Genomic DNA, 20,974 nt, shown 5'->3' on the forward strand with positions numbered 1-20,974 from the left:
GACAGGGACATCTGCACCAGCTCAGGGTGCTCAGAGCCCGTCCAGCCTGGCCTGGGGTGTCTCAGGGATGGTTCATCCACCACCTCTCTGGGTACCTGGCACAGGCTCTCACCACCCTCAGGACAACAATTCCTGCCTCATGTCCGGCCTGAATCTCCCTCCTTTAGTTTAAACCATCACCCCTTGTCCTGTCACAACAGGCCCTGCTCTAAAGTCTGTCCCATCTTTCTCATGGGCCCCTTTTAAGCACTGAAAGGTGCACTAAGGTGTCCCGGAGCTCCTGTTCTCCAGCTGAACAGCCCAGCTCTGTCACCTGTCCCCAGCAGAGCTGTTCCAGCCTCGGGTCATTCCTGGGGCTGCTCTGGCCCCCCTCCAGCAGCTCCATGTGTGTCTGTGCTGAGGACCCAGAGCTGGACCAGCACTGCAGGGGGGTCTCAGCAGAGCGGAGCAGAGGGGCAGGATCCCCCAAACCTGCTGCCCACGGGGCTGGGGATGCAGCCCAGGGCACCATTGGCTTCTGGGCTGCGAGCGCACGTGGCGGCTCATGGCCGATCTCTCAGCCCGGCGCCCCCAAGTCCTTCTCCTGGGCTGCTCTCCATCCTGCACCCCAGCGGGACTGGTACCGGGGGTTGTCCCACCAGGGCAGGACCGGGCACTCAGCCTTGTTAAGAGAACGGCAGCAGCTCGGTATTGCCGCCTTCATAGCAAGGCCAGGTCCAGAAAGCTCGTTTCTCAGCGGCTTTGCTTGTGTCCCTTTCTCCCAGCTCAAATCCGCCTTCCCATTCAAACCCCGGTGTCACGTTGCCCGTGTCACGTCCCACAGCAGACCCCGCAGAGCCCCGTGCTCCGCAGCTCCCGGACGCTGCCCCGTCCCCCCGCTCCCCGCGGCTGAGGCAGAACTCGGCTTGTGCCGATGGCGCCGCGGTCACCGCCCGCCGGGGGCTGCCCCGGAGCCCAAACCCGCACTGGCGCCCCCGGGGAACCCGCGGCCCCTGGGCCCGCCCGGCAGAGCCGAGTGCGGGTCTCGGGATCCAAACCCCAGCCCCGCAAACTCCTGCACCAAACCTGGCGGGCGCAGCCCCGGGGGTCTGGGCACAGGGAGCTCTCCACACACAGGGGCTGCCCCGGCCAACGGGATGGCTAATTACAGTGTGTAATTAACACACATGGCTAATTACGGTGTGTAATTAACACGTCTGCTTTCTGAGCGCCAGGAGCTCCTTCCCTAGGGCAGCAGCGAAGGGAGCCCCGGCAGGACCGGGACCAGGCAGACCCGGGCTGCTCCGAGCGCGTTCTTTTCCTCTCGGCTGTGGGTCACAGGCAAGAACCAGCGAGCGTTAGGGAACAGATAATAACACATTAAAATGGATTTTAATTCATTGAATTATTAAATGTTTAATTTATTATGCAAGCAAGAGAAACTGTCCACAAATAGTTACTGTACGGCTGCAAGTACAATATTTTCAGAGCAGTTCTGATCGTTCCTATACTGTATTAAAAGGCTACAATTTTTACTATGAAATCTCAGGTATTTCAAAATATTCTACATGCACAATTTGTTCTTGTATTAAAAACCTTAACTGAAGATACTTAGTGCTTAAGAAAATGCACCTTTGACTAAGATCAGAAATGAGAAGTTTGTTTTTCCTGCAGGACAAAAATATTACGGGCTGTCGACTTTTACTCCAACTTTTCAGAATCTTGTAAACTGTGTTTTTTAAAAGCTTTCATGTGGCAACTGTGTTTGTTTTTGCCAAGAGTTCACACTTCACAGAGCAACAGACCCGCGCGTGGTGGAACCGGGATCTTCTCCACGAGTTTCCCAGATGAAAGAAAAGAACACAACATCGACAAACTCCCACCACCCCCAAAACCCCAAAACCCTGATGTTTACATTCTAATTCTGGTCGTAGGCAACCGAACTGTCCTCACCGCGACTCCCGAGAGTGCAAACGAGCGCCCGCGTCGCCGCGTCTATCCCCAATTGTGGCGTCTGGAGGTCACGGTTGTCCCTGATCGTCCCCCGCGGCGCCTGCAGCCGGCGGAGCCCCCGGAGCCGCGTCTGGCGCCGCGCGGGGCAGGCGCCGTTATCTCACCACAGAGTTAATGAACGTGAAACCATGCACTTGGAAAACATACCGCATGCTGTACAACCAGGCAGAGCTCCATCTTCAGCAGAAACACCGCGGAACTGACCAAGGGACAACGCTCGCGGGGCCGGAACGAAACCAGCGTAACGAAAGCTGGTGCGAGCCGCTGCCGGGCTTCGCTTTAGTCCTTCACCCAACGTTTCGAACGTTTCCTGGTATTCATTTCAGTCAGTTTTATGTACTTCCGGAAGGTTAAGAATTCAACTTGTGAAACACAGCAGTAACATACACTTTTTGTTATTTCTTTACCATCTAGAAATAACCAAAAGCTCACCAAGAAATCAATTCATTATTTCAATAAGGCAAGGTAGCAGTATTCAGAAAGACAACTGAAATCACTCCTTCCACCAAGATGCAACTGCAAGGCGTGTCAGTTACAAACTACAACACTGTTTCAGTGTTACATGAACTTTGTGGGTAACACAGACCAACCTCCATTGAAAATTCCCAAGTACTGTTGAACAGGAGTAATCAAATGATCAAAATCTAAGATACTACCTATTTAATTCAAACCTATCACAAACGTAATCAGAGGAACCAGGCAACGCTTCCACAGCACATCGTCACCGTCAGCGTCACCGTCACCGTCGTGCGGGTGACGCTGGTGGGACCGCGGCGGCCGCGCCGAGCGACCGTCCGCACGGACACGCCGGCGCCTCGGCGCGACACTCGTGTGAGAAACAGCATTTCATGAGGTAGAATTACCAAAGGAACACTCAGTGCATATTAACAGGCAGAGAACTAAAGTCACAAGCGATCTACCAGCTGGAGGAGCTCCTGACCGGGAAAGCCAAAACCAGCCGTGAGAACGGACACACGAGCCCACGAGCCGCGCCGGCTCCACGGGCGCGTTCGCGCTGCCAGAACCAACACGGTTCAAGCCTGTGAGAACAGGATTTGAGATTTCTGCATTAAAGGGACTACAGGCAACATTCTGATGTTTAGCAGAACGTTAAGCGAGGAAGCAGCAGCCCGGAGCAGGGAGAGCAGCCCCCGCGGTGCGGGCAGCGCGCAGGAGCGCGGGTGTTGGCAGCCGCAGCCCCGCGCACGCGGAGCAGGGAGCTGCGGGGCCGGGACAGCCAGCACCAGGACACCACTGTCCTTTGTACGTAAAGCGTGTGATTCATCAGCAAAACCTCGGTGAAACACGAACATAAAAAATAAATCTTGGAACATGTAAGTGATGAGAACATTTTAAACTGATATGGACACACAAGACCGGAACAGCGTCAGCTACCCCAACTAGAGCGGTAAAAGTTGGCATTCACAGGCGACTCAATGGCGAACGCTTTTCAACTCTCAGGCTCAGCCCAGTTAAACCCAAGCAGGTGTCGCGCAGACGGGGCCACTGCTCACACAGCCCAGCGGGGACCAACGGGGACACGGCCCGAGCGCCGGGGGGTCCTGCAGCGCCCGCGCACAACGCTGCTCCCGGCCAAGGCTGAGGAGACCAGGCGGCCCGGAGGGGACACCCCGGGGCCCCCGGGGCACGGACGTCACGACCGCGACCCGGTCACTGTGCCCCACTTTGCCAGCGGGCGCCGAGAACATCTTCCTTCTGGAAATAAACACAGTATGTGCAGCCACAGAAAAACAGAATTTCAACTACGGCAGAACATCGCAGGAAGCTCATTTTTCTAGCCAATCGCAAACAGCCAAACCAAGATAAAAGTGAAAACACGTTTTTCTCTTGTTGTGACAGTTACGAGCTGCGTTAGTTGCACAGGAAAGCAGCTGGTTATCCAACGACGGTGCGGGCGCTGCGGGACGCGCGGGTGACGGTCCCGGCTCCTCTGGAACGGGAGGCGTCCCGCCGGGGCCGAGCTGCCGCCCGCCGCAGGAGCCCCGAATATCCCCTTCGAGTTGCATTGCAGGAATCGTTACACTACGGACGCAGGAGAGCGACGTGGGGCCGGCGCGGCCAGCAGCTCCTTCCGCCGCCCGTCCAGGGCCCCGGGTGCCAAAGAACACACTTCAACTCAACTGAAGTAGAAACCACAAGCATCTGAAGGTCCTGGCGTGCCAGATGTGCCTAGAACTTTGGCTGATAGAGAGAAACGCGTCCGCTAAGGCACCCCGAGGCGATCTGACAGTGCGTTGGGGAGAACTTGGTGGTGAGGACCACGTCGTTGTGCGAGTACAGGGAGCGGATCTCCCGCAGCGGACTGGCCTCCTTGGGCAAGCAGTCCACGAGCTCGCTGCAGCGCGCGTCGAACCCCAGCAGGCGGATCCCGAACCCGTGCGGGGACGAGATCATGCGTCCGTCGGGGCTGAAGCACAGCTCCTTGATGTAACCCCGGCCCACGTTGGCCTCCTCGATGCAGTGCGTCAGGCGCAGGGAGCAGCGCGGCGAGACGGGGCGCACCGGGGCTCCTTCCTGGAATTCATAGACACAAGTCCACTACAGGGAGAGGCAGAGAGAGAACGTTGAAAGGCAAGCCGAGCACTGCGAACGCTCCTCCCCTCCCGCGGCGCCGGCGACACCGGGACTACCGATGCGGCTGCCGATCGACCCAACGAGCGGCCCGCAGGACCGAGGACGGGCCGGTCCACGGGCGACCGCTCTGAACCGCCCGTGCAGAACAACCCTCCAGCACCAAAGCTGCTTCGTTAGTTAAATGGATGCTAGATACAATTTCTTAAATATAGTTTTCATCTGGAAAGAGAACAGCCTAATCATTTGGCCAGGTGTCTGGTCTAATTTAGTAAGCATTTAAATAAAATCTGAAATAAACTAGAACCCAGTGTACTGCAATTTGTAATGCACCATGGGCGTTCTGCGCCATAAACTTCAAAAGGAAAGAAATGTTGACACAAGAGGGAAACGGGTTTGAAGGAACGTGACGAGCAGCTCTATAGGCAGCTTGTTACTTGTGAGACAGACAGGGACTTTGATCTGTAATCTAGTTGTCTAATCTCAAACCAAATGCAAAACCTGTGACAAAGCCTGTATCATGTGCAAAGATCTGGTTTCAGCCACAAGACACAAGAAGTGTTCTTAGTTCTGTTCTGTGTATTCTACTGCAATAAACACAAAGGGAACAATACTAATGAATATTAATAGCAGAGTCAAGCAGACATTAGGACTATGTGACGTTATAACTGGGACAATCGTCAATATCAACCAACCCAATATCATATCTGCATTTTCAAAAAATTCTGTGTTGTATAGCAGTTAAAGTTTACCAAACCAGTGTTAAAGTTTATAGAAGATCTGCTAAGCTTCCGTTCAGTCCTCTACGCATCGGTAGGAGGTCACCGTTACAAGGGTGGCTTTCTTCAAAAGAAGGAAAAACAAAAACAGCCCCGAAACCAAACCAACCCATCCCAATTTACATTAGCTATCAAACTGACCAAACGGTTCACTATTGGTCAGGTATTAAAAGAACTCTGTGTGTATGGAAAGCAAACACAAAACCTCCGTGTCTGAACGCAGAGCGGTCTGCACAGCCGCCACAGCCGTAACTCTGACACAGCCCCAGAAGTACAGGCGTCTGCAAGAGGACCATCCAGCGCAATGCAGGCGCTCTGAGGACCATCCGGCGCAATGCAGGCGCTCTGAGGACCATCCGGCGCAATGCAGGCGCTCTGAGGACCATCCGGCGCAATGCAGGCGCTCTGAGGACCATCCGGCGCAATGCAGGCGCCCTGAGGACCATCCGGCGCAATGCAGGCGCTCTGAGGACCATCCGGCGCAATGCAGGCGCCCTGAGGACCATCCGGCGCAATGCAGGCGCTCGGAGGGACCCCGCTGCCCTTCGCGTGTCAGTGACCGTCGGTGGACTTGGAAAAGCAACCCCAAAAGCAGGAGCAAACACAACCCGCAGGCTCCCGCTTTCTGCGCACAGCCCATGGAGAAGCTTTTCCATTATTTCTGAGTGCACTGCAGACTGTGAAGTGTCACGCAACAGCTGCCATCGCACTGCGACTCCGTTTTAACACAAACAAGCAAAGTCTGAGGAAGCACAACCCAGCACTGCCCTTGACGTGTGGCGTTGCTTTGGGTTCCCTGGACCAGGGGATGGAGTGCACCCTCAGTCACTCTGCAGATGTTGGGCGCAGTGTTGATGTGCTGGAGGGTGGGATGGCCGTACAGAGGGGTCTGGACCGGCTGGATCGATGGGCTGAGGCCAATTGTCTGAGGGTCAACAAGGCCAATGCCGGGTCCTGCACTGGGGTCACAACAACCCCATGGACGCTGCAGCTGGGGAAGAGCAGCTGGAAAAGGCCCTGGGGGTGTTGGTGCCAGCGGCTGAACATGAGCCAGCGTGTGCCCAGGTGGCCAAGAGGCCACAGGATCCTGGCTGGTACCAGAACTGGGGTGGCCAGCAGGCCCAGGGCAGCGACCGTCCCTGTGCTGGGACCTGGGGAGGCCAAACCGCCAACCCTGGGGCAGTTCTGGGCCCCTCACGCCAAGAAAGGGCTTGAGGTGCTGGAGCGAGTGGAGAGAAGGGAACAGAGCTGGTGAGGGGCTGGAGCACAATGTGATGGAGACTGAGGGACCTGGGGGTTCAGCTGGAGAACAGGAGCTGAGGGGAGACCTTCTGATCTCTGAACTGCCTGAAAGGAGCTTGGAGCCAGGGGGGTCGGGCTCTGCTCCCCAGGAACAAGCGCCAGGAGCAGAGGAAACGGCCTCAAGTTGCCCAGGGGAGGTTGAGGTTGGATGTGGGAACAATTTCTTTCCCAAAGGGCTGTGGGGCATTGAACAGGCTGCCCAGGGCAGTGCTGGAGTCACCAGCCCTGGAGGGCTGGACAGACGGACATGAGGCTCTCAGGACAGGGGGCAGGGACAGGGTGGGTTATGGTTGGACTCAGTGATCCTGAGGGTCTCTTCCAACTGAAACAATCCTGATTCTATAACACAGCACACAGGGGGAAACCTGCAGCTGCAGGGGCAGAAAACACCCCGGGGCGCCTGGGGAGCCCAGAGCGGCGTCTGCTCCGCTCGCACCGCGCTCACCAGCGCTCCACTCTCCAATCCTCCGTCTTCTCCAAGTTCACACCTCCTGTATTTCAGTGGACACACATTTTTAAGTCACGTGTATGGCAGCACAAGTACTGCTTGAAAACTTAACAGAGCCATGAGCTGTAAAACGTGTTCTGTGAAAGATCTGGGCAGCAGAAGAACTGAATGCAGGACACAAAGTCACACCGGGTCATTACTGAAATTTCCTTCTTTTGGGGTAAATTTGCATTTGGATAAATTATTATTTTGTCTTCTTACAAATGCATTAACTTTACACCAAGTATGGTTGTAGGATTGATACATGTCAGTGTAGTGTTTTAGACCCCATGTTTTACCTCCTGGTCGTCCGTGTTGCTGGAGCACCGGAGCAGCGTGGCCCAGCCCTTCGGGTGCAGCTGCAGCGACGTGATGCAGTTGCCTCGATCCCTCTCTCCGGGAACCTCCGGTGTTAACACCTCCAAACTGTTCCTGGGGGACCCGCCTGAGAGGAAAGTCACGGGTGACATCTCAGCACCGACCTTCACGCCTCCCACCCCCCACGGCTGATAGATCCAAACAGGCTGTATGAACAGCTGAAGTGGACACCAGTGGGCTCAGTTCTGATGTCCAACAGCTCCTTTTTTGAAATCTGCCTTCCAGGACCCCGCATTAAATCACCTCATATTGTGAACTAAGTCAGAGTTAACTGTGCACCCGTGCGCTCTTCGTTATCGTCAAAACCAAATGTAAAGATTGTTATTTTTGTAAGAACCCCTGGTTCTCAAAGCTGCGTGGTGTCCTTTCCGAACCCCCCGCAGCCTGCCCAGCTGCGTGCAGCGTGTCCCCCAGAAGCTTTCCACAGCTGGATCTCGCAGCTGGCTCAGCCTCCTCCCTGCATGGGGCGTCTGAGGGTCTCACAGCCACGACTAGGTAAAACCCAGCATTATGTTTTAAACTGCATGGGATTCGCGAAGTATTGACCAGCTTTGAAGCTCATGCTGACTCTCTGAAAGTGTATCCTGAATTCAGATGAAACCTACTGAGCACCGTGGTCGGTTTCCTCAGCTCTGTGGTGAGGCGGGACTCAGCTTGCGATCAGAACTTCACAAACACCCCGTCCACCTTTAATACCTGCTTGCATACTCTTTTCCTGTGCTACTGACTCCTCCTGCTGACACATATTCCCACCGTTAAGGAAAACAAAAGGCAAATCATAATGTTATGCTGGTTTTGGTTTTTGTGTGTATTTGTTGCCTTTTCCTTCTTTTTTCCTCCCCCAAAGGTCACTCGCATGAACTCACAAGGGAAAGGGAGCACTGCTGCATAAAAACAATCCTGTACTAATATAAAATAGAGATCTTGTTGCCATAATCAGATTTCTCAGGAAAAAACCTGATTAGATCTCCAGCCTTTGGTGTGCTGCGATATTTTATTTCTTTAATAGAAGTCATAGCAACATTATTCTTTTAAGAGAAAAAAAAGCAGTTTTTCACTGTCAAACTCCGTCCTCTTGTGGACACGAAGTCCCTGACCATTTAGTACTGTTGTAAGCTTCTCGTACCTTCTCGCTGGGAGGACCGTGGCAGGTGCTTCTCCGAGAGCGGCCCCGCATCGTTCTGGTGACAGGGGGAGCCAGCAGCCCGAGGACCAGACGACCCCGATGACGTTATGTCTGCAACAGCACCAACCGCGAGAACACACAACTAAGCGCAGCCGGTCACTGCACAGGTCCCCACTCAACCCTCCTAGGAAACGCTAAGTAAAGGGTAAGGGTAGGGCATCTCATTAAGAAAATGCTTTTCAAAGCTCAGTTAATAGGCTGTAAGGACCGTTCTGTTTGTGCCTCACGCAAAGGAACCGCTGGCACAACCGAGGCGCCGGGAGCAAGAGGCCAGCTGCTCCCCCCTTGTGCGCAGCCCCTGCTGGAACCCGGGGTACCAACTGTCCCCCGGCCCTTGGCACCCGAGCGGCAGAGCTGCTGCCACGGAGCAGGAGAAGCAGGCGGTGGAGTTCCAGACGCCCCATTCTTGCAGGTCCGCGGTGACACGACAGCCGGGAGCTGCGGGAGCCCACGTGCAGCCAGCTCGCCCAACGCGGCCACCGCTCTTTTATCACAGGACCAAGGACAGTAGATAAACAAGGCCAGAGGCGGTGAGCGTGAGGTGCCAGCGTCGCGCAGGCGCCGCGTCCTGCGGTGCTGAAGTCACCCGACACCTCTCCCGGGACAGAGCAGCCCGCACCGCAGCGCGACCCGAGCCCCGGGGAGCTGGGAGCCGCTCAGCGCCCCGCGGCCCCGGCTGAGCGCGGCACAACGGGGCTGCCCCACACCCACCTGAGCTCGACGTCGTCCTCCTGGCCCGTAAAATGGGGTAGCTGCCAACCTCCAAAGACTTGTTTAGGTCAAGGTCATGTAAAATCAGAAGATATCCGGAGGAGGTTGAGATCAGCATTTTCGAACAATCTGGGGTCAGCCTCATCCGCATAAGAAAACGAGTGTGAAAGAACTTCTTGTGGGGACATCCATCTTCTGTGCACCTGGGCAGCGAAAAAGCACAAGAAGCAGCTGCAATTACCTTCAACTCGGGTCCCTAATCATGTCCACAACGCGCTCAGCATCCTTGTTCATCCCAGAACTTCAAGTACTGTCTTTATCCTACTTAAATCACATTTTAACGAAGTGGCAGAAGCCACATTTCCAAACTGACATGACAGCAAAGACAGCGCTTGTTCAGAAAGGAAGAACTATGTTTTGGCACATTGGGAAAAAAGCTTTCTTTCTAGTTACTGGACATTACCTTGTAGAGGTGATGCAAGTTCCTGGTAAGGGCTATAAACTAACCACCCCATTTCAGAATGCATTACAGCACCACTGGAGGAAACCAGCTTTCCATCTTGTACAGAAAACCCCATCCTTGCGTGTTCTAGGAACGTAACAGCACGAACGCGGCCGCGTACCTGTTTGTGTCCCAGATGATCACGTTTCCATCGAACCCCGATGTCACCAGTAACCTCGTGTTGGTGTCGTACTCGATGTTCTTGACCCAGCTGGTGTGACCGTGCAAGGTGCACACTTTTGTGTTCAGCTTCCGCAAATCCCAAAGTGCTATCGTGGTGTCATCGGAACACGTCGCGAACAGCCGGTTATCCAGAAACCTGGGAACGGGAGAGGAGCACTGTGCCTCCTTGGTGCCTTTTCTAATGCAGATACTCTTAGGCAGGGATTTAAGCCAACAGAGAAGTGAACAGAGAGGCCACACAAAAAAATCAGCAAATAAGAATACTTGCCAATAAACAGTTCCATTAAAAACAGGACCAGTCGTACACATCTACTAGAAAACCCGTATAAACACAGAGGTATATCAGAAAGGGTTTTTTGGCTGTTGGCCTTCATTTTTTCCTTTATTTTACCGAACTGCGCAGAGGTTGCACAACCACGGCGCCAGCGGCCGGACAGACGGCGCCCGTGTGGCAGCTCCGCCAGCTGTGCGCCGGCACAGCGCTCAGCGCTAACGCACACGCCTCGGTAACACACGAACGTCCCGGGACGGGGCACGTTCGTGACCCCGACGGGCCTGGTGTCCCCGCAGGTCCCAGCAGCCCAGAGCGTTCATAGTTCTGCCTTCCATCTTGCCCAGTTTTGCCAGATCCTTTCGCTACTACAGAGGACACAGCAATTCTGCCTTCATTTCACGCCACACAAGGTCCTAGTGTAATTAATTAAACCCACGCTGCCCTTCAGTCTCTTCATTTCTGCCCGCATATCCAACCCCGTCTCCGCGGCTGCTGTGCACGTCTCCCTCTCCCCGCACCGCTCCCTGCACTCAGAGCACATTTCCCAGGTGAAGACCCCTTCAGTCAGTCCGTGGAGGCCCTGCAACGCTTTCACAGCTCGGTGCACCCGCCACCCCGCGCCGGGACACCGCGCTGCGGCAAAGCTGACGGGGCACATGGACACGGCCCCGCGCGGGGCTGGTGCCCCCCGTCCTGCCCCCCCGGGTCCTGCCCCCCCAGGTCCTGCCCCGCTGGGTCCTGCCCCCTCCCGCGGGACGGCCCGCGCGTCTGAGCCGACGGTGACGTCAGGCTGTTCAAACGCAGGGCGGCGGGTGCGTGCGGAGCGCAGGGGAGGGCACCGCGCACGGGGACTTTCAGATGGTCTGCGGAAGCAGCAGCTGCACAAGCGGCTCAGGACACCCAGGCACACCGACCCCTTCAGCAGAGAGGTGGGGACCTGGGTGGCTCCAGTTTGAAACACAAAACAACATGAAATTCTGTCAAACACAAGCTACTGCAAGAGAGGCAAGCCTGCTGCTCAGTACTGCACTGTTCCCATGCTGCAGATCTACAGGACACTTTAACGCAGCACTGGATTTATATCGCGTGTACAGTGCCCCACATGCGGCATCTACGTCCTGAGTTCCCACCTCCGTAACAGACGACAGGCGCATCACTCGTGTCACACCAGGACAGGATGAGAAATGGGAAAAGAATATGGGTCACCCTAGTGGGATTCCTACGCTGGTCAGGTTAGTCCTGAGCCTGCTCGGGTGGTCATTCTTTGCCATCATAACCCCTGGTCTTCAGCCCAAATTCAGTGTACACATCGCTCCTTCCTGAGGGGCGCGAGGCAGTCTGACCCGCTTCAAGAGGCTACGGGGGGGAAGAACACCTGATGTAAAAACACTCCGTCAGACAGAAGGGCTGGAATCAGCACTAGAAATGCATAGCTGGGTAATAAATCGAACACACTGAGTCTAGAGGTTACTAAAGCAAAGGCAGGATTTCTCAAAAACACCGTGTGAAGCCAAGACTTGGCTCGAAAGCCGCCTGAGACACATGGTTTGGATCACCGAGAAAGTCACTGGATAGCTACTGAGTCTGCGTTACACAGGTCAGAACTCACCACGTCCCATTCACACAACCACAGAACCGTTTTGGTTGGAAAAGACCTTCGAGATCACCAAGTCCAACCGCGAACCACCGCGGCACTGACCCGTATCTCACTGCAGTCTATGCCTGTCCATACTTCTAGAAGGGCAAAGCACACTGGTTTATGTTTGGGATTCATGCCCAAGGAAGGCATTTGGGAAAATAAAAAACACACTCGATGTATTATAAAAGGGAGAATAAAACCTACCTGGCAAACACCGCAAGTAGCTGCAGATGAACACTGAGGCAAGAATGATCTACAGAGACGTGTGGTATTACCCCAGAAAGACTGTTTATCTTTTAGACCTAGAACCAGGCTACATCAAGCAAAACCAGCAACAATCGCAATGAAAAATAACCCTCCGCAATGGGAAGAATTCAACATTTCAGATTTCTAGGGCAAAGTGAACCAGAGTGTACCTTGTCTGTACAAACCCACCGCTGGCCTTTGCTTTGGATGCCGCAGGCAGCCCCGCTTCACCCACCACAAACAGGTTCCTGAGGAAACGGAGACGAGCGGCAGCGAACAGCTTTGACTTTGACACAGCATGGCCACGGGGCCGCATTCATTAAAAAAGAGCTAATTGAAGGTGCGTGTGACTCAGGCACATAAAACTGACCGAAACCGAGAAAGCAAATAGAGATTAATTCTTCATCTTCCTACTTAAGAAAACAGCAACAAAACCAGAGGGCCTCAAACTGAGCTAGCAATGTTTGAAAACACTGTTGAATGCTCCTCAAAACAGGTTTGTGCCACGGAGCTCTGCCACAAGGCAGGCTTAGGCTCAAGACCCGGTCTAACGCAGGCGGAAAAAAGCATCTGCGTGGGAGGATCACATGCGGGTCCGGCGGCCGATGGAAGGAGGTGGCACCTGCAGCCCCGGCCCACGAACCGAGGCGCCGCTGCAGCACACACCGCGTATGGCGTTCATTTTGGTGATGTTAGAGGAACTTCCGCAGCACTCAGTGCCTGGAGTCCTGCTCGTTAGGCAGGAACAACGCTCCAGGTAATGCCACACCAGCCATGTATTATAGAGTACAGGTAAGTTCCTTGTAACTAAGTTTGTAACAACAAACAAGTGGGGACAGGGTCAAAAACACAGAGGAAGATGCCAATATCCTACAGAGATGAAACACAGCTTTAAGAAGCATTCTGAAGGAAAGCAGTAAGTTCACTACACGTGGCTAGGAATGACCTTAGTCTGGTGAACAACAGTGAATCTGAGAGTTACCGGCTTGGAGGCACTACTGGTATTTTTACGTAAATCAAACTACACAGAGAAAAGACCTTTAAGGACCAGGACCGGACTAGCAAAGCCTCACAGCCGGCCCAGCTGGGCCGGGAGATGCTCTGTTACGAGAGGCAGGGAGTCCCAGGGCGGCTGCGCACCGAGGAACGGGACACGGTCCCGAGAGCCGCGACGGCCGTTGCTGCGTGCACCGCGACCGGCCGGCTCGGCGGGCCCGCGGCTGCGGAGGGACGGGGCGATCGGCACGCGTCCTGCGAGCCTCTGCCTCCAGCGTCCCGGGAACGAGCCTTTGTTCCCATCCAGCTTCACCTAAAAACCGAGCACGATCAAAGGACGGCCACTGGCAACACACGTGAAAAGCTGCGTGTCCTCACACACCCCGATGTCCTCAGCATCTCCTGTTTGTGTCAGCTAGCCCCAGCTTCTGCTTCAGCCTTCTGAACAACGTCCAACTGATGTAAAGCTTCAGTGTCTTCTAAAAAGGATCGGCAGCTTGTGAAAAGCATTAATTTATCTGATTAATTCACAAAGACATTGGCACCCCACATTTTATTCAGACCTTTTGAGGGGCAATGCTCAGATCGCTTCTACAGTTTTCTTGGAGTTGTTTTGGTTTCGTTTTTGTTGTTGTTGGTCTTTTATATTTGTTTTGCTCTGAGGATCCAAGGGAAGGGAGGCTGCAATACTGTCCACAAGGTGAAAAACTGTCCTAAGTTCACTTATGAAAGTCTGTCCTCAGACCCAGAACACAGAGAAACAACAGCATTTAAAAGGAAAAATATTACATGACAAAAATACTGATGATTTAGGTTCCTGCATTTGCTGTTTCCCACTTCATTCTGAGAAACAGGTGAAGTATTTAAATCATAAATACTGAGTTCAAGTTGAATTGCAGAAGCCATTCCACTTTACCAGTGTTTCTATACCACAGCTGCACTTAAAGCAGCTGACCTTTGTTTGGAAGTTTCTATGCAGCTATAGCAATTACTCTTATGATTCTAAACACCACCCACATTCACGTACATATCTGGCCTTGCTATGGTCTCAGACTCGCACTGCAAACATAAACCACACGTTACTCATTACGCTCTGACTTACTGTGTTCACTCAGGGCATCCCAAGGGCCAGTTAAAGCAGGTGACAATACCATAACACTCTGGTCCCATAAACCGCAGCTTCTCCACCGATGCCACCGCCTCCTTGCACACCCCTGCAGACTCTGCTCTCCCTGCCCGGCGCCGGCACCGCGGGGCAGGCAGCGGCGCACACAACCGCGGGCAGCGGCTCCCCAGAGCCCTCGCCACGACAAGCGCAGCGGCAGCCGAAGGCGCTGTCCAAATAACAGCACCCAGCTACGAAAAACACGAGGTTTCTCGTTCCTCCCGACTTACCTGATATTATTTACACAGTCTTCGTGAGCTTCAGAGAGGGTTTTGATGTGCTTTGAAGATATTGGGTCAAACAGCAGCACTTCGGTCTGTTCACATGCGACAGTCAGCACTGACCTGCAGGGGAGAGGAGCAGACACGCGCGTTTGGAGCAGACGCGCGCGTCCGGAGCAGACGTGCGCGCCCCGAGCAGACAGCGTGTTCGGAGCAGACGCGCGCGTCCCGAGCAGACAGCGCGTTCGGAGCAGACGCGCGCGTCCCGAGCAGACAGCGCGTTCGGAGCAGACGCGCGCGCCTCGAGCAGACAGCGTGTTCGGAGCAGACAGCGCGCGCTCGGAGTAGACGCGCGCGCCCCGAGCAGACAGCGCGCGCCCGGAGCAGACGCGCGCGCCCGGAGCAGACGCGCGCGCCCGGCCCCGCTCTCATCACTCGTGTTCGCATTACAACCTGCACAACCTGCAGTAGCGTTTGTAACTTTTTGTTGCCTTCTTGCAGACGCCCATTCTGAAGCACCGAATACACAAAAATGTAGAAGAAAGTAGCACACCATTTCATCCTCGAGAAGTTAATTTCTCTTTTCTGAGACCACGAACCTTCCCCTGCCGTTGACACAATTAACGCACAGCTGGGGCATTCGCTGGACAGAACACAGGATCTTTTAATTCGCTTATTTTTTCTAACGTGCAAAATGGTTGTTTTACAACAGCTATGTACCTCACAGATCCAATATGGCATTATTTTCATCACATGGTTAAGTATGTTTACATCAGCATTGTTTTATAAGTTAGATGAGGGTGACTTGTCGCATCACCGCAGCGCACGGACTCAGCGGCTTCCACCTGGGAAAAAAGAACCACGAGCTCTGGCGTGAAACCCGCTGCCTCGTTCACGTGAAGAGATTTGCTTCATGCAGGAGGAAGGGCGGCCAGGGGAGCCGAGAGGGAGCGTCCTTCCCGAGCCCACCCGCCGCCCTGCCGACCCCGCGCTCCTCCACATCAGAACGGCGTGAAGCCAGACAACGCTGAAGGCAGGAATAAGACTGATTCAAAGGCTCATTTAAAATTTCTAGCCCTTCTGCAACCGAGTCACTTCTTCATTAAAAGCTTAGATTTAGATCTAAGATTTGAGAGTTTTACTCTTAGATTTAGATTTGAGAGTTTTACTTTTTAACACAGCCAGAAGTGGAAGGGGATCAGACATCACACGCTATTGACTGCGAAGAACAGGAGCTCTCTTACAACCGGCGCTGTTTTCTGAACGCAGTCGTGCTGTTACGGGAGCGGTGGACAGAGGACACCACAGCAAGGCACCGGCACCAGCACTGACTGGGTGTTAGCGAGACTCAGGCTGCGAACACAGCTGATTGTCACCCGTGCTTTCCAACATTAATTTCACAACGGACACTCAATCACATCACCATTACCGCGGGGACACAGAAAAGTCTGGAGCAAGAGTCAGTGTCTTATTGTATCACAGTATCACAGTATGTTTGGGATTGGAAGGGCCCTCAAAAGCTCATCCAGTGCAATCCCCCCATGGAGCAGGAACACCCAGATGAGGTTACACAGGAAGGTGTCCAGGCGGGTTGGAATGTCTGCACAGAAGGAGACTCCACAACCCCCTGGGCAGCCTGGGCCAGGCTCTGCCACCCTCACCACAACAAGTTGCTTCTCAAATTTAAGTGGAACCTCTTGTGTTCCAGCTTGATCCCATTGCCCCTTGTCCTGTCACTGGTTGTCACCGAGCAGAGCCTGGCTCCATCCTCATGACACTCACCCTTTATATATTTATAAACATGAATAAGGTCACCCCTCAGTGTCCTCTTGTCCAGCTCCAGAGCCCCAGCTCCCTCAGCCTTTCCTCACACGGGAGATGCTCCACTCCCTGCAGCATCTTGGTGGCTGCGCTGGACTCTCTCCAGCAGTTCCCTGTCCTGCTGGAACTGAGGGGCCACAGCTGGACACAAGATTCCAGGTGTGGTCTCCCCAGGGCAGAGCAGAGGGGCAGGAGAACCTCTCTGACCTACTGACCACCCCCTTCTAACCCACCCCAGGTCCCATTGGCTTCCTGGCCACAAGGGCCCAGTGCTGGCTCATGGTCACCCTGCTGTCCCCAGGACCCCCAGGTCCCTTTCCCCTACACTGCTCTCTAACAGCTCATTTCCCAACTTATACTGGAACCTGGGGCTGTTCCTGCCCAGATGCAGGACTCTACACTTGCCCTTGTTAAATTTCATCAGGTTATTCCCCGCCCAGCTCTCAGCCTGTCCAGGTCTCTGACGGCAGCACAGCTCCCAGTGTCACCACTGCTCCAGCTTGGGGTCACCAGCAAACTTGCTGATAGTGCACTCAATTCTCTCATCCAAATCGTTAATGAATATATTGAATAATACTGGCCCCAGCACTGCCCCCTGAGGCACTGCACTGGATACTGGCCTCAGCTGGACTCCACACCACTGACTACCACTCTCTGGCTTCTCTCCTTAAGCCAGTTTGCAACCCACCTCATATCACCTAATTCACTTGACAAAACCAAAGCAGCTTCCACAAACTGCAATTCCAAGGACACTACCTCCTTTTTAAAAAGCACCTTTTCTTCCCCACACGAAGACCTCTGTGTGTCCACTTACAGCTTTTCTGGGAGGAAAACAATCACAGACCTTGTCCAGGATACCCGGTTAGTGAATGAGACCAGAGCGCTGTCTGCGGAGCTCGCAGGGCTGGCAGAGCCCGCTGCCACCATGAGCAGCCTGTGCGGCTCCCACCCGCCTCTCCCGGGCACCGAGAGGGTCCAAGGATGACGGCGTGACAGTGACGTTTGGGCTGATGAACCTCCAGCACCCTCAGAAGTTCCCCAGCCCTGCAGGCACTGTTGGGCTGGCGGTGTCAGGCAGCAGCAGCGCACCCAGCGACACCGGGTCCAGAGACCCTGCCCAGCACTGCCCGAGGGGCCGCGAGCTGCAGGGGCACAGCCCAGGGACATGGGGGACCGCGGGGTCCCCTCCAGACACCAGGTCAGGGAGGTTGTTCCTCCCCCTCTGCTCTGCCTGGGGAGGCCCCATCTGCAGAACTGGGGCCAGTGCTGGGCTCCCCAGGCCAAGAGGGACAAGGAGCCGCTGCAGAGAGTCCAGGGAGGGACACGGAGATGCTGAGGGGTCTGGGGCATCTTTGTGTGAGGAGACACTGAGAGAGCTGGGGCTGCTGAGTGCAGAAGAGAAGCTGAGAGGGATGTGATCAGTGATCAGTGTGTCAGGTGGTGTCAGGATGGAGCAGACTCTGCTCATGGTGCCCAGCGCCAGGGTGAGGGGCAGCGGGCACAGACTGAAGCACAGGAGGCTCCATGTGAACATGAGCAGACACTTGTTTGCTGGAGGTGCCAGAGCCTGGCCCAGGCTGCCCAGAGCGGGTGTGGAGTCTCCTTCTGTGAGCCATTCCAGCCCTGGGATCCTGTGTGATCTGCCTGGGACCTCGTGAGCAGGTGGGGCTGGGACACACGGGGTCACAAACAGCCTGGGGTGCTGGGGACACACGGGGTCACAAACAGCCTGGGGTGCTGGGGACACACGGGGTCACAAACAGCCTGGGGCGCTGGGGACACACGGGGGTCACAAACAGCCTGGGGCGCTGGGGACACACGGGGTCACAAACAGCCTGGGGTGCTGGGGACACACGGGGGTCACAAACAGCCTGGGGTGCTGGGGACACACGGGGGTCACAAACAGCCTGGGGTGCTGGGGACACACGGGGGTCACAAACAGCCTGGGGTGCTGGGGACACACGGGGTCACAAACAGCCTGGGGTGCTGGGGACACACGGGGTCACAAACAGCCTGGGGTGCTGGGGACACACGGGGGTCACAAACAGCCTGGGGTGCTGTGCTGGCTCCAAGCTGAGCCTCACCAGCAGAGAATCACGCAGAAGCGAGGAAGGTTTGGGCTGTTCCACTCGGTATTAAGACAAGCGAGGTTCAGTACCACCGTTCTGGTCTGCCGGGCCACATGCTGCAGCTACATGTAACAGCAGGTCCATGGACACATCCCTGGGGCACAAGACCCTTTTTGCTGGTTTGTTCCTGGTGGGAAGGTCCCCGGCGCAGCTCACCGTGCAGCCTCACAAGCGTCAGGGACAAGGAACACAGAATTGGAGCCTTTTGCCAGAAACTTGCTCAAATAACGTTAAACCACAGCTCAGCTGTATTGCTGCAGCTGACACTGAGACCGCCCTGCGCCGCGAGCTCTGCCCGCAGAGCTCCACGCAAGCACGCTGCGAGATGCGGACACGCAGACGCCTCGGAGACGAGCTCGCTCTGCCCGAGCTGGTGTGCCAGGGACCCTTTTATCCCAAATGAGTTCAAATGTCACTTTGCCCGTGTTGTTACACAAGCGTGCAGCAGGGCACTTCTGAATTTATTCACCAGTCCGGGCTTGCAAAATTCACAGAACCCAAAATGAATGAATAACTAAGTATTGCATCTCAAACAGAAACTTGGCTCTCTGACGACATCAGACACGAACGCTTCTGGGAACTGAAGAAGCGGTTCCAGCACTCCATTCCCACCCCGTGCCTCAGTTTACCTCTCCCGTTCTCCTGCAGGAGGGGCCGCCAAGGCTCCGGCAGCCCGGGCAGCAGGGAACCCCCGGTCCCGGAGCCCCCTCTGCTCCCCCGGGCAGCAGGGAACCCCCGGTCCCGGAGCCCCCTCTGCTCCCCCGGGCAGCAGGGAACCCCCGGTCCCGGAGCCCCCTCTGCTCCCCCGGGCAGCAGGGAACCCCCGGTCCCGGAGCCCCCTCTGCTCCCCCGGGCAGCAGGGAACCCCTGGTCCCGCAGCCCCCTCTGCTGCCCCGGGCAGCTCTGAACCCACCTGCCCCCGCGCAGCTGCCGGGCTGGAGCCCAACCCGAGTGGACGGCCCACGGGAACCCGGCCCATGGCAACACGGGCCCGGGGCGCTGGGCTCCCGGCCCGGCAGCTCTGCAGCCGCCCGCAGGCACGGCCGGTGCGGCCGCCGCGGACACGGGCACCGTGTGCGGGCCCCAGGAGCCCCCGTCCCCCGGTCGGCCCGATGCTCCTCCAGCCCGGCCGCTCGGACCCCCGGACCCCAAGCGGAGAGCGCCGGGCCGGGTCACCCCGCACGGACCCCGCGCCGGCCGGGCCCGGCGGGACCGCCAGCCCGGGCAGCCGCGCCCCCGCAGCCGGGCCGGGCTCCCCTGAGCGCCGGGCTCTCCCGCAGCCGGGCCGGGCTCCCCTGAGCGCCGGGCTCCCCCGCGGCCGGGCCGGGCTCCCCCGCAGCCGGGCCGGGCTCCCCTGAGCGCCGGGCTCTCCCGTAGCCGGGCCGGGCTCCCCTGAGCGCCGGGCTCCCCCGCGGCCGGGCCGGGCTCCCCCGCAGCCGGGCCGGGCTCCCCCGCAGCCGGGCCGGGCTCCCCCGCAGCCGGGCCGGGCTCCCCCGCAGCCGGGCCGGGCTCCCCCGCAGCCGGGCCGGGCTCCCCCGCAGCCGAGCCGGGCTCCCCCGCAGCCGGGCCGGGCTCCCCCGCAGCCGGGCCGGGCTCCCCCGCAGCCGGGCCGGGCTCCCCCGCAGCCGGGCCGGGCTCCCCCGCAGCCGGGCCGGGCTCCCCCGCAGCCGGGCCGAGCCGGGCCGGGCTCCCCCGCGGCCGGGCCGGGCTCCCCTGAGCGCCGGGCTCCCCCGCAGCCGGGCTGGGCTCCCCCGCGGCCGGGCCGGGCTCCTCCGCGGCCGGGCCGGGCTCCCCCGCGGCCGGGCCGGGCTCCCCCGGGGAGCGGCGCGGAGCGGTGTGGGCCGGCGGGCGGGCTCGGGGCGCGCTCAGCCGAGCCGCGGGCACGGCGCTCGGCCCCTACCCCGCTCAGCCCGAGCCGCGGGCACGGCGCTCGGCCCCTACCCGTCGGGCGAGTACTCGAGGTTGAAGACGGCGCCGTGCGTGCGCGTGCTGAGGTACACGGAGTCGGCGGGCTGGATGGAGCCGTACAGCCCGGTCATGGCGCGGAACGTGTCCCGCGCCGGCTCCACCGCGGCGCTGCGGCCCAGGCAGCGCTCCCGCAGCCACCCGAACAGGCCGGCCCCCGGCGCGGCCCGCGGGGAGGCGGACGGCAGCGCCGGCTTCATGCCGCCGGGCGAGCCGGGCGCCGGGGCCGCCGGGGCCGCCGAGCCGCCGCCCGTCCCCGCCCAGGGGGCCTCCGCCTTGGCGCTCATGGCGCGGCGGGACCGGCCATGGCCTCCGCCCGCCTCCGCCGCGGCACCGCGCCTGCGCCGCCCCGCCCGCGGGCACGTGACCGCCACCCCGCAGTCCCAGGTTCGAGCCCCGGGATCCC

General features: G+C 57.3%; 1 protein-coding gene across 2 annotated transcripts; it reads right to left on the reverse strand.

Moving 5' to 3' along the window:
* Positions 1-1,881: 1,881 nt before the first annotated feature.
* Positions 1,882-20,879, reverse strand: DCAF10 (DDB1 and CUL4 associated factor 10). Of its 2 annotated transcripts, none has more exons than XM_080362856.1 (7): positions 20,545-20,879; positions 14,663-14,776; positions 10,051-10,248; positions 9,428-9,630; positions 8,657-8,767; positions 7,452-7,597; positions 1,882-4,527 (listed from the first exon to the last, which is right to left on the reverse strand). In XM_080362856.1, the coding sequence occupies exons 1-7, from the start codon at positions 20,853-20,855 to the stop codon at positions 4,183-4,185; spliced, it is 1,428 nt and encodes a 475-aa protein (XP_080218982.1). In that variant the 5' UTR covers positions 20,856-20,879; the 3' UTR covers positions 1,882-4,182. The 2 variants fall into 2 exon arrangements, with proteins under 2 accessions (XP_080218982.1, XP_080218981.1); XM_080362855.1 differs by having other exon boundaries at positions 1,882-4,551.
* Between the last annotated feature and the right edge of the window lie 95 nt (positions 20,880-20,974).

Source organism: Nesoenas mayeri (genome assembly GCF_963082525.1).
Source record: "Nesoenas mayeri genome assembly, chromosome: Z".
In the NCBI taxonomy this organism is placed as follows: Eukaryota; Metazoa; Chordata; class Aves; order Columbiformes; family Columbidae; genus Nesoenas; species Nesoenas mayeri.